This window comes from Cyanistes caeruleus, chromosome 27, assembly GCF_971803275.1.
Source record: "Cyanistes caeruleus chromosome 27, bCyaCae1.hap1.1, whole genome shotgun sequence".
Lineage (NCBI taxonomy): Eukaryota > Metazoa > Chordata > Aves > Passeriformes > Paridae > Cyanistes > Cyanistes caeruleus.
The window spans coordinates 2,332,197-2,344,945 of NC_141727.1; the positions used below are offsets into that span (position 1 = coordinate 2,332,197).

The 12,749-nt window shown below is 51.8% G+C and overlaps 1 protein-coding gene across 2 annotated transcripts; it reads right to left on the reverse strand.

Annotated features, from left to right (window-relative positions):
• Positions 1-1,739: 1,739 nt before the first annotated feature.
• On the reverse strand, positions 1,740-12,389 carry LOC111943959 (ubiquitin carboxyl-terminal hydrolase 17-like protein 6). 2 transcript variants are annotated; one of them, XM_086863922.1, is made up of 21 exons: positions 12,092-12,385; positions 11,378-11,431; positions 10,609-10,809; positions 10,062-10,172; positions 9,883-9,985; positions 9,669-9,736; positions 9,440-9,510; positions 8,795-8,877; positions 8,436-8,547; positions 7,917-8,057; positions 7,596-7,696; positions 7,076-7,214; positions 5,982-6,772; positions 5,257-5,457; positions 4,728-4,838; positions 4,550-4,651; positions 4,333-4,400; positions 4,111-4,174; positions 3,487-3,569; positions 3,085-3,223; positions 1,740-2,781 (listed from the first exon to the last, which is right to left on the reverse strand). In XM_086863922.1, the coding sequence occupies exons 2-14, from the start codon at positions 11,400-11,402 to the stop codon at positions 5,448-5,450; spliced, it is 1,956 nt and encodes a 651-aa protein (XP_086720048.1). In that variant the 5' UTR covers positions 11,403-11,431; positions 12,092-12,385; the 3' UTR covers positions 1,740-2,781; positions 3,085-3,223; positions 3,487-3,569; positions 4,111-4,174; positions 4,333-4,400; positions 4,550-4,651; positions 4,728-4,838; positions 5,257-5,447. The 2 variants fall into 2 exon arrangements, with proteins under 2 accessions (XP_086720048.1, XP_086720049.1); XM_086863923.1 differs by lacking the exons at positions 3,487-3,569; positions 4,111-4,174; positions 4,333-4,400; ... (3 more) ...; positions 5,982-6,772; positions 7,076-7,214 and having other exon boundaries at positions 12,092-12,389.
• Between the last annotated feature and the right edge of the window lie 360 nt (positions 12,390-12,749).

Sequence of the window (12,749 nt, forward strand, 5' to 3'; positions counted from 1 at the left end):
AGGGGAACCTGCGCGGGCTGGCACCAGGGGTCCCTTCTCTCCCCTCAGGGAGACATGGCCAGGCTGACACCGGGTTCCCTCTGCCCCCTTAGGGGAACCTGTCCAGGCTGGCACCGGGGCCCTTCAGCCCTCTCGGGGGAAACGCAGGAGCATCCGGCTCTTTTGGGGAATTGGGGCTGTTTTGAAGGCTTGCCTGTAGCCTTGCTCAGAGGCACTGCACGAGGCCCAGCAGCACGGAGCCAGCCTGGCCAGTGCAGGGGGGCACCGAGCAGGCCACAAAATCTGTCACAGACAGGAGCCACTGGCCACAACAGCAAATGAGGGAGTCTTCCTCTCCCTGCAGGTCAGAGGGAGCACTGGATGTGCTCAGCAGCGTTCGATGCTCCTGGAAGGTGGAGGTGGAGATTGGAACAGCCTGGGAAGGGACTGGCTGCAGCAGGGGAAGGCTGGACACTACAGTGCTCAGTGTGACACGGAGCTGTGGCAGGCCTGCTCAATGCAGGTCAGAGGCTCTGGCCCCTCTGGTTGGAAGCACAGGTCACCTCAGGGGGGCTGGAGTCATGAGGGGCTGTGCTCAGCAGTGCACCTGGAATTGAGAATCTCTCTTTGGTTCCCTTGTGGTTCACATGCCAATTCCCAAGGAGCACGGAGGAAGCCACCTCTGCCTTTAGTGTGCTTTCTTTAACACTAAAAACAGGAGACCCTCCTTGCTCAAGCCATCCCTGGTGAGGAGTAAAACAGGACACGGCCAGAGCTGCTCAATCCCTGCCCAGGCACAGTGTTCTGCTCCAGCTGGCGCAGCTCCCTGAGCACCCCCTGACTCACAGCCCATGGCTTCAGACTGTAAAAGCCCTGTCCTACTCTTTAACACGACACACATCTAGCATTCCCCTTCTCAGAGTGTGGTGGGAGATTTCTCCCTTCACTGCGGACACCCAGCGAGGTTTTACCTTGAGATGGAGAAAAACAGACTTATTCAGGGCCCTTGGCAAGGACAAGCAATATCTGTCTCAACTTTTGTCTTTCTAGCTTTAATAAAATTGCTTCACTATGGCTTCCAAATACTGTGCTACAATAGTAGCAACAACTGGTTACACTGTGGAAGATGAATAAAGGAATAAATAATAAAAAAGGAAGAAAGAATTATTAAGCTTTTTAGTCTAAAATAATTAAAGTCTTCTAGACTACTCTTTAGCATAATCAGGCATTAAACTAAATTGTTCCCTCTTCTTTGGGAAGGGGTGTAGAAAACGAGGACACCTTTGCTAAAAAACACAATGCTAATTTTCCATTCTGCTTCAGCCAGTGCCATAATCTGCCGGCAGCACTCCTAGAGTGCCCTGAGTGCTTCCCTGACGTGCGTCTCTGGGGCACACAAACCCTCCTTTTCCTCACTCAGTGGTGGTGAAACACACCACCAGCAGCAGAAATCATAGCCCAGCTGTGGGCAGCTTCTCTGCTCCCTCAGCCTCGGTCGGAATTGCTCCCGAGCAGCCCTGAACACACGAGCCTGCTGGAAGCTGGTGTTGGAGGGCCCTGAAGTGACGCTGTACGGCACCGGAGCTCCGGCTGGCTCTACGGTGGTCTTTGCACTCCGGCTCCGGCGATCGCCAGGAGTGGGGAATCACTGGGGAGTAGGCTTTTCCCTCAGTGACCCCTCCAGAGTCTTGGGCCACTCTAAGCTCTGTGGTGCACAGCGTCAGGTGTGGAGACAAGAAAGCAGAGGAGTCTCTCTTGGATTGTAGTTCCCAGCAATGGTTTTATTCGGTCGAGGAAACGAGGCGTCCACGCTGGAAGGGATCCAGGTCTAAGAGAGCCCTGAGCATTGCTGTGCAAGGAGTTAAGTATGGCCCGACCCCCAGGGGAGGGTACAAACTATAGACCAATGGGGAATCTTGAGAGGAGGAGTAAGGGGAGAGGATCACACCTTCCGGACTAATAGGGGTTCACAGAGGGAGGGAGCAAGATACAGCAACCAGTGGGACCTCGAGGTATAATTGATTGATACAGAAGGCTCTGGAAGAAGGGATGGGGTTTACTATGATGGATAGGAGGGTAGGGGCACGGCTAAGGTGATTGGCAGGGAACATTTAGGTAAAATAGGAGGGGTTTACATAACTGACAACTGGGGCCTAACCAATACAATCAACAGGGGGAACAAGAACGTCCTAACAAGCTTCAACAAATCCTTAACCAAACTAAATAAATGAACTACAACCCTGAAGCTGCACTGTCCCCTGGAGCTTTGTCACATCCTGGAGGATTTGTTCTCCTCCTCTAGCTCAGAGAGCGGGGATGGTCTGTGCACTGCCCAGAGCGGCCATAGAGGTCACAGCCATGATCTGGGGATCTTCTCTGCTCTCTCCACCGTGGTTGGATTTCCTCTTGACCAGCCTTAAGCATGGGAGCCTGCCTCAAGCTGCTGCAGGATGGCCCTCGAACTGCACTGTCAACAGGAGGTGTGGTCACAACAGGGAGAATTTGTTTTCGGCTGTGGAGGTCGTAGCCGCTCCACGCGGATCTGCTTGTCTCTTTCTGCCTCAGCAGGGTTTCCTCCCAAGCATCCCCAGGTCCACAGGCTGACTCCAAGCTCCTGTTGGAAGGTCCTGAAGCTGCATCATCCTTGGCATCATGGCCACAACTTGGAGGGCCCGTGTTCCTCCCTGTAGCATCATCACAGTCTGCGGTGTCCAAAAAACAGCTGTAGCCTTCCCCGCTCCACAGTGGGGATGCGCTCTGTGCCTCCTCCTGGCCCGGGTCTTCCACACTCAGCACCATATCCTGGAAAGAGAGCTGTGCAGAGTTCCTGCCCTTCTCTCCTGAAAGGACCAGAGTCAGTGGGGAAGCTCCAGAAGCTCTGGGAGGGCACATTTCAGAGCCTCCCAAAGGCCCTTCTGGAGGGCTGCCAAGGCCAAAGGGCCAAAGGCACACAAATGGCATGGATGCAGGTGGCATGCTTTGACAGGAAGCAGCATTGTGGCTGTGAAGAATGCTGCCAGGGTGGCAGGGGGAAAGGGAGAAATGCAGAGATCCTAGAAAGAAATCCACAGCTCCTGTGGTGCCCTGACCCTCCTCCCCAGATACCTTTGTCCTGTCAGGCAAATCCTGTGGGACTACAGAAGCCACCTGCTTGCTGCAGGCTGCCCACTGACTAAGGATGGATGGCGCATATGATGGTGCCAGCGAGGAAGAAGCCTTTTCTCCAAGCCTCAGATCAGAGCATCTGCAGAAAAAAACACCTTGAAAGCAAGCACAGACACAGCCCAGTGCTGAAATGCACCCAATCTTCCCCCAAGCTGGCCGGGCAACCTCTCCTGTCTCACACAGCTTTTGTTATTCTAAGGCTCTTCACTGCCATATTTGCCAAAAGCTGCATCTCATCTGCGTGCAGTAAACCTGCACAGGAAGATGACTTCTCTTCAATGACATGCAGCCCCCTCCAACAGCATCCCGTCTTACTCTGGATGTTCTTAGTAATCATCTCACTTGTTGCATTTAAAGCAGTTTTCACCATCCAGCTGCTCAGGTGTCACAAAGGCTTCCAGAGCTGCAGTGAGGGATGAGGCTGCCTGGAGGAGTGAGAAATGGGCACGCTGAGCTGCAGGAAATGCCCTCACCCAAGCATTTCCCAGAAGCTGACCAGAAAAGCCCCATAGCTGACGCTGAAGAGACCCACCATGAACCTATCCAGAAGGAGGCAGAAAGAGAGTGCGACACTGAACACCTCCCCGTCTCCCAGCAGCTCCTGGAGCTGTCAGGAGCTCTGTCCCTGTGCCCCCGCTCAGTTCAACTAATGACAGTGTGCAGGGGCATCAGTGGTGCAAACAACAATTCAACCCTTCAGCCTGGGAGCCAGACAGGTGTTACGGGAGGGCAGGCAAAGAGAAGAAGGATGACGATGTATCAAGGGTGCAGAGAGGATAATTGCTGTTTGTCCAGTTTAAAAACAGCACCTGCAGAGAGCCCAGTGCCACAGCCTCTGCAGGGGGACACTATCCATTGCCCTTCCCACCCACCACCAAGACCTCTTGTGTTCACAGGCTATATTTTTAAGACAAATGTGTTGCAGGGCCTTGGGATGTCTTGTAGCACAACTACAAAGCCTCTTACATTGATATCCAAGGAAGGAAGGCCTCGCAGGAGTCAGAAACGGCTTTGCAGCTGAAGCAGGTGACTGGAAGGGAAAATCCAAATGCTCAGCAATGGCAAGCTGACTGGCATTGCCCATTTACACATTGCACCCGTCCCACTAGTCCCAGGACCAAGTGTCAAGCACAGGCAGACAGAAGGGCACGGGCAATGTCAAGGAGAGTAATAGCTGTGGAAACGCACCTCTGGATCTCAGAAAGCCCCCAAATATTTGATGGACAATGGTAGTGGATTCAGAAGAGAGGTCCAAGCTGGAAACAAGTGATAAGACACTTAAGCGTTATCTCCTCCATGAGTTTTGCTTGGCCTGAAAGCCCAGGGTTTAGGTTTCCCTTGATGGTGGCACATCAAGCAGTCCAAAGGGCTCCGAGCTTTGTGAGGGTGATTGCCTTGTGCTTACTCGCTGCTGGCGCTCAGACAAGCTCTCTGCATGGCATTAACCGTACAGCACAAGAAGTCATGGGCATCTCCTACATACCAAGCTGAAAATGTTCTCCTATGCCTAAGAAAGAAGAAGTTTGTCCTTTTCTCATACACAAAGGGAAGAAAACCTGTCAAAAGCACCTGCCATGACTTACGTCCAAAAACCTTGAGGACAGCCCAAGGCACGATGGCACTGACAGGGGAATGCAAGACCTTGTTAACGTGTGCTTCCATGGTGCACATCATGCAGAAACCTTGCTGCTGACCTGAACAGAGACACAGGGAAAGTCTTTAGGTTAGCCAGGTATCCACAGCAGTGCGATCCTCCTCCTCATCTTTCACTTTAGCGCAATACTCCACTCCTCCCAATGACCCAACGATCCCAGGACATTTTAGTGTGTGGAAAATGTTCTTAAGAGGGATGCCAGACCAACAGTTTTCTGTGCAATAAGCCAGGAGGCTTTAACTTGCCAGAATAAAGACTTGGAGCTAGAAAGAGGTGTCTTCAGGAAGGGTAAGACAGCTGGCAAGGACAAGTGGCTTCTATAGAGGCTTGAGTGTTCAAAGAACATCAATTCATGGGGCTGACAAAGGGCTGCTGTTCTCCTAAATCTAATTCCAGGTTCTGGGAATCTTTAGTATTGGATTAACACATATTCAGGAGGGGTTCCCAAAAGCACTCACAGGCCTTGCTGTGCTCTCGGGACAGCAGGTAGTTGGCCAGTGGCGGGGTGTAGGTCAAGCACTGCAGGACAGCGTTGAGGAAGCACGTGTTGCCCACATTGAAGAGCCCCGCTCCAGCACTCTGCTGCTGCTGCCAGACCATGTAAATCTTCTCTGGTGGAAAGAGGATCCTTTTTGGGGGAGCTATTTCCTCAGCAATGACTGCAGAGAAATTCCATTTGAAAAGAGTCGAGGTACTGCTTGTACCAGCTGCTGAACTGCAGTCTCCCATCTTTGTGATCAGTGACAGTGCCCCAGTTCACAGGAGCATCAAAGGTCATTCTGAAGTGCTCCAGTCCATGGTACTTTCTCTAAAGAGGCCCTGCTGTACCTGCTGCTGCTGCTGTCACCGCATCAGCAGCAGAGCTCTCTAGTTTTCCCACCTCTTCCACAGGAATGACCAGCGTTCACCCACTAACTTAACTACTGCCTTTGCTGGTCTCCTTTCTCTGTGATCACTTCCTCCTGGGAATTATTATGCCTTTTAGACTAGACTAATTAAAACCTTCTAGACTAGTCGTTGGCATCATCAGCCATAGAACTAAATTGTTCCCTCTTCTTTGGGAATGGGTGTAGAAAACATGGACAGCTCTGCTAAAAAATGCAGTGCTAATTTCCCATTCTGCTTCAGCCAGCGCCACCATCTGCCACCAGCACTCCTAGAGTGCCTCGAGTGCTTCCCTGACCTGCGTCTCTGGGGCACACAAACCCTCCTTTTCCTCACTGAACGGTGGTGGGCTGAGAAACGCACGAACCGGCAGCAGAAATCGTAGCCCAGCTGTGGGCAGCTTCTCTGCTCCCTCAGCCTCAGTTGGATTTGCTCACGAGCTGCCCTGAGCACACAAGACTGCTGGAAGCTGATGTTGGAGGGCCCTGAAGCTGCATTATCCACTGGGGCTTTGTCCCATCCTGGAGGATTTGTTCTCCTCCTCTTGCTCAGAGAGGGCTGCTGGTCTGTGCACTGCACAGAGAGGCCATGGAGGTCACAGCCCTGCTCTGGGGATCTTCTCTGCTCGTTCCACCACAGTTGGGTTTGCTCTGGACCAGCCCAAAGCATGGCAGCCTGCTTCAGGCTGGTGCTGGAGGGCCCTGGAACTGCATCATCAACAGGAGTTTTGTCACAACAGGGAGAATTCCTTGTCTCCCTTTTCCTCTTCCTTGATGAAGAGTTGAAGCCTGTGTGCTGCACAAAGCGGCTGCGGAGGTCGTAGCCGCTCCACACGGAACTGCTTGTCTCTTCCTGCATCAGCAGGGTTTCCTGACAAGCATCCCCAGGTCCACAGGCCAACTCCAAGCTCCTGTTGGAAGGCCCTGAAGCAGCATCATCTATGGGATCTTGGCCACAACTTGGAGGAGGCCCTGTGGCGTCATCACAGCCGGTGGTGTCCGTAACATAGCTGCAGGCTTCCTTGCTCCACAGTGGGGATGCGCTCTGTGCCTCCTCCTGGCCAGGGTCTTCCACACTCAGCACCACATCCTGGAAAAAGAGCTGTGTAGAGTTCCTGCCCTTCTCTCCTGAAAGGACCAGAGTCAGTGGGGAAGCCCCAGAAGCTCTGGGAGGGCACATTTCAGAGCCTCCCAAAGGCCCTTCTGGAGGGCTGCCAAGGCCAAAGGGCCAAAGGCACACAAATGGCATGGATGCAGGTGGCATGCTTTGACAGGAAGCAGCATTGTGGCTGTGAAGAATGCTGCCAGGGTGCCAGGGGAAAAGGGAGAAATGCTGAGATCCTAGAAAGAAATCCACAGCTCCTGTGGTGCCCTGACTCTCCTCCCCAGTTACCTTTGTCCTGTCAGGCAAATCCTGTGGGACTACAGAAGCCACCTGCTTGCTGCAGGCTGCCCACTGACTGAGGACGGATGGCGCATATGATGGTGCCAGCGAGGAAGAAGCCTCTTCTCCAAGCCTCAGATCAGAGCATCTGCAGAAAAAAAGAGTGATCTCACTTTAGGGCTGTTGTTGCAGCCTCCTCTGGGCTTCATTCATTTTCTTGGAGAGGTTTCTATGACAGAGCAACTTAGCCAAGGTCACAAATGAAAAGGTCAACCAGAGTATTCCCACCCGGCCTGCTCCTGTCCCAGCAAAACCTCATCTTTCTACCTTCTACAGCCTCCATTCCATAAATTCACACACTTGTTTGCCTTGGAAGGGACCTTAAATCTCCTTTTGTTCCACTCCCGCTCATGGCCAGGAATACCTTACAATAGACCTGGATCCTCCAAGCCCCATCCAACCTGGCCTTGAACTCTTCCAGGGATGGGGCACCCACAGCTTCTTTGGGCAGCCTGTTCCATTGTCTTACCTGGCATAAAACAGCAGGTAGGCTTGCTGCCCGAGAGCTGTGTCAATGCTACGAACCTCCACAGACTCATCATCCATCTGGTACCACAGCCCGTTGCTGGCCTGTGAAAAATAAAGGCAAGGATCTCTGCATGGCTTCTCACCAAAAACACAGGCAGAAAACTACCTAACAAAGAGTGTGCCAAAAGAAATCCAGTGCAGCCCCTAAGGAGACCTTCTGGCCCAAAACCTTGGCTGTTGGTAATACCCACAGGAAAGTTCCTCTTCCCCAGCACGCCTTCTCCTCGTTGGGAAGGAAGGAAGGAAGGAAGTTGCTGTTTACCTTTGTGTAGCAGAAATAGTGTCCTTCATGGCAGCTGTAGCCACTGTGCACCAGGACAGCATACAGGGAGTAATAGAGGGGCTCTCCATCGCCCTCAGACATGTACGGGCGGAGATCCAGGAACTCGGGGTACTCCACAGCCTACAGAGACACCAGGAGGGCTCAGAGGTGACCCTGACCTGGGACAGAGAATAGCCTGCCACATCCAGGGGCCAGAGGTGTGGAAATACATCCTTGGGGCCCATGAGCAGCTGCTTTTTCGTGTAGCAAGGTGTAATGCCTTGGGTGGCAGGAAACTGCTCTTGGCCAAAGCAGTGCTGTGGGAGAAGAGCGCTGGCCTGTCTTCCCATGGGAATTCATTTCTCCCAAGGAGAGAGCACAACGAACCCAACCACATACCACTACCTGTACCTACAGACAACTACTACCCAACAACTAACATCACTAACGAGTGGCTTGTGACAAGCTCTAGGAAATCTACTCTAGGGAAAGAAAGCTGCACACCACTTGTGTACACACCTTGTTGATCTTCCCGCCGGTGAAACAGTCAAACCGTTTCAGACACACGGTCAGAACCTTGGGTGCACAGTGGATTGTGAACCTCTTGGAGGCAGCAACGTTCTCCGTACACCTTGAAAGCAAGCACAGACACAGCCCAGTGCTGAAATGCACCCAATCTTCCCCCAAGCTGGCCAGGCAACCTCTCCTGTCTCACACAGCTTTTGTTATTCTAAGGCTCTTCACTGCCATATTTGCCAAAAGCTGCATCTCATCTGCGTGCAGTAAACCTGCACAGGAAGATGACTTCTCTTCAATGACATGCAGCCCCCTCCAACAGCATCCCATCTTACTCTGGATGTTCTTAGTAATCATCTCACTTGTTGCATTTAAAGCAGTTTTCACCATCCAGCTGCTCAGGTGTCACAAAGGCTTCCAGAGCTGCAGTGAGGGACGAGGCTGCCTGGAGGAGTGAGAAATGGGCACGCTGAGCTGCAGGAAATGCCCTCACCCAAGCATTTCCCAGAAGCTGACCAGAAAAGCCCCATAGCTGACGCTGAAGAGACCCACCATGAACCTATCCAGAAGGAGGCAGAAAGAGAGTGCGACGCTGAACACCTCCCCGTCTCCCAGCAGCTCCTGGAGCTGTCAAGAGCTCTGTCCCTGTGCCCCCGCTCAGTTCAACTAATGACAGTGTGCAGGGGCATCAGTGGTGCAAACTACAAAGCAAACAACCCTTCAGCCTGGGAGCCAGACAGGTGTTACGGGAGGGCAGGCAAAGAGAAGAAGGATGACGATGTATCAAGGGTGCAGAGAGGATAATTGCTGTTTGTCCAGCTTAAAAAGAGCACCTGCAGAGAGCCCAGTGCCACAGCCTCTGCAGGGGGACGCTATCCATTGCCCTTCCCACCCACCACCTAGACCTCTTGTGTTCACAGGCTATATTTTTAAGACAAATGTGTTGACTTTGGGAAGCAGCTGCAGGGCCTTGGGATGTCTTGTAGCACAACTGCAAAGCCTCTTACATTGATATCCAAAGGAACATCCAGGAAGGCCTCGTAGGAGTCAGAAATGGCTTTGCAGCTGAAGCAGGTGACTGGAAGGGAAAATCCAAATGCTCAGCAATGGCAAGCTGACTGGCATTGCCCATTTACACATTGCACCTGTCCCACTAGTCCCAGGACCAAGTGTCGAGCACAGGCAGACAGAAGGGCACGGGCAATGTCAAGGAGAGTAATAGCTGTGGAAACGCACCTCTGGATCTCAGAAAGCCCCCAAATATTTGATGGACAATGGTAGTGGATTCAGAAGAGAGGTCCAAGCTGGAAACAAGTGATAAGACACAGCGTTATCTCCTCCATGAGTTTTGCTTGGCCTGAAAGCCCAGGGTTTAGGTTTCCCTTGATGGTGGCACATCAAGCAGTCCAAAGGGCTCCGAGCTTTGTGAGGGTGATTGCCTTGTGCTTACTCGCTGCTGGCGCTCAGACAAGCTCTCTGCATGGCATTGACCGTACAGCACAAGAAGTCATGGGCATCTTCCTGCATACCAAGCTGAAAATGTTCTCCTATGCCTAAGAAAGAAGAAGTTTGTCCTTTTCTCATACACAAAGGGAAGAAAAGCTGTCAAAAGCACCTGCCATGACTTACGTCCAAAAACCTTGAGGACAGTCCAAGGCACGATGGCACTGGCAGGGGAATGCAAGACCTTGTTAACGTGTGCTTCCATGGTGCACATCATGCAGAAACCTTGCTGCTGACCTGAACAGAGACACAGGGAAAGTCTTTAGGTTAGCCAGGTATCCACAGCAGTGCGATCCTCCTCCTCCTCCTCTTCCACTCCAGCGCAATACTCCACTCCTCCCAATGACCCAACGATCCCAGGACATTTTAGTGTGTGGAAAATGTTCTTAACAGGGATGCCGGACCAACAGTTTTCTGTGCAATAAGCCAGAGCTTATTATTGCAGGAGGCTTTAACTTGCCGGAATAAAGACTTGGAGCTAGAAAGAGGTGTCTTCAGGAAGGGTAAGACAGCTGGCAAGGACAAGTGGCTTCTATAGAGACTTGAGTGTTCAAAGAACATCAATTCATGGGGCTGACAAAGGGCTGCTGTTCTCCTAAATCTAATTCCAGGTTCTGGGAATCTTTGGTATTGGATTAACACATATTCAGGAGGGGTTCCCAAAAGCACTCACAGGCCTTGCTGTGCTCTCGGGACAGCAGGTAGTTGGCCAGTGGCGGGGTGTAGGTCAAGCACTGCAGGACAGCGTTGAGGAAGCACGTGTTGCCCACATTGAAGAGCCCCGCTCCAGCACTCTGCTGCTGCTGCCAGACCATGCAGATCTTCTCCGGTGGAAAGAGGATCCTTTTTGGGGCAGCTATTCCCTCAGCAATGACTGCAGAGAAATCCCATTTGAAAAGACACCAGGTACAGAAGCGGATTTAAACTTGGAGTTTTCTACATGAGCAGTCAGGACAACCAGCTCAAACCTTCAACTCCGTGTCAGGGGGTGCCTAGAGCTGCCATTGAAATTTACTGGGTTGGAAAAGTCTGTTCCCCTGCTTGCTTTGCCAAGAGTCTAACAGACCCCAGCTCTGATTTCTGGGCCTCGGGGTATCTTCCTTTCTCACCAGAGCTGGAGACTGGATTTACCAAGTCAAGTTTTCCCTGGTCGTAACTGATTGTAACTTGTTGAAAAAAGGCAAGTACTGAAAAAAAAGGGTAACTCAAGGATGTCAGACCTCTCTATAAACAATCCTGTTTCTTGTGCGTACTAAGAAAGGAGAGACAAAAAGTGCTTTCCTGTCACTAAACATAAACACCTGGGTCAGTCTGCCTGCTCTCAGGAAACATCCCAGAGTTCACTCTGGGTTCTGAGCACATCATTCTGGGATCTGACCACCAGTCATGTCACTTGTCTGGGGATTCACAAGGTCCAAACCTGACATGAAGCTGTTACTCACAGAAATCGTTCCCTCTTGTGGCCATTGCGTCTCTCAGGAACAGAGGGCAAAGCTCTGGAAGACCAAGGACATCAGGACATTCTCCAGAAAGAGACCAGTGTCAATCCCATCACATGATTGCAAAGAATTTACCCTAGCTCACCAAAAGTATAAAAACTCCAAATAAATAAAACCTAGAGAACAGCATTTGCCATCAACAGTTTCAGTGCTGCTTGTACCAGCTGCCGAACTGCAGGCTCCCATCTTCGTGACCAGTGACAGAGCCCCAGTTCACAGGAGTGTCAAAGGTCCTTCTGAAGTGCTCCAGTCCATGGTACCTTCTATAAAGAGGCCCTCCTGCTCCTGCTGCTGCTGCTGCTGCTGTCACTGCATCAGCAGCAGAGCTCTCTGGCTTTCCCACCTCCGCCACAGCAGTGACCAGCTTTCAGCCACTAACTTAACTACAGACTTTGCTTTCTCCTTTTTCCATCTGGCTTCCTCCTGTGGCAGCCAACGTGGGCTTCTTGCCACTCTGAGCCGAGCCCAGCCCCTTAGACTACAGTCACTACTTACCTACTTACTACAGACTTTCTACAGACTACTTAGGTATCCCAGGTTATAGTAAAGGAAAGGGAATCAGCCAGTAAGAACTCTGGCCTAGCCTGTATCTGGGCAGCCTACAACTGTGTAGGAGCTCAGCCTTCAACTAGGAAGGCGTAGTCAAATCATCCTTACCTCTGAGAGGATGAAAGCTGAAGGGGACACTATACAGTACTGTCTAATGAACTACTTGTCTAACTATTTGTCTAACTAATCGTCTAACTATTTGTCTAACTAATCGTCTAACTACTTGTCTAACTACTTGTCTAAGTACTTTCTAAATACTTGTCTAAAAGACAAGCACAAAAGAGCAGCTAAGGAAGCAGCTGACTGATCCTGAAGACCAGCTCCTTCCCTAGCCTGCTTTCAGCCCACCGAGCATTGGGCGGGTGAGTTCACTGTCACTGCAGAGGTGCCACATCTCTGCCCCTCTGTGACATGGGGGCCACACAGCTATGTGTCCCCTTGAGGTCACAGAACCACATGGCTCTTGGCCACAGGAACCCACATGGCTCCTCGCACAGGTGGAAGTCACCGGAACTCCCCCTGTGCCGCTGATGAAGAGGGGTTCACTGCCTGCAGAGCTGCCACTCCTTCCCCAAAGCACAGAGCCCAATGAGTACAGGCCTGCCCACAGCTGTCACAAGCCTGCTCACACTTCTGTCTGCCACACAGGCTGCTGGGGAATTCTGATCCACTCCTCCCAGGCACAATCCTGTGCCTCTGAGACTCATGTGGCAAAGCACACCAGCTCTCACAGGGTCATGTCCAGTGAATTTTATCTGCCCTCAAG

Bases quoted from the DNA above. Each gene is read 5' to 3' on its own strand.
- LOC111943959 (XM_086863922.1), bottom strand. From the start codon at position 11,402: ATGGCCACAAGAGGGAACGATTTCT. The intron at 10,810-11,377 runs GTGAGTAACAGC...ATTTCTCTGCAG, and splicing joins CACAAGAGGGAACGATTTCT to TCATTGCTGAGGGAATAGCT. The intron at 9,737-9,882 runs GTAAGCACAAGG...ACTTGTTTCCAG, and splicing joins TGTCTGAGCGCCAGCAGCGA to CTTGGACCTCTCTTCTGAAT.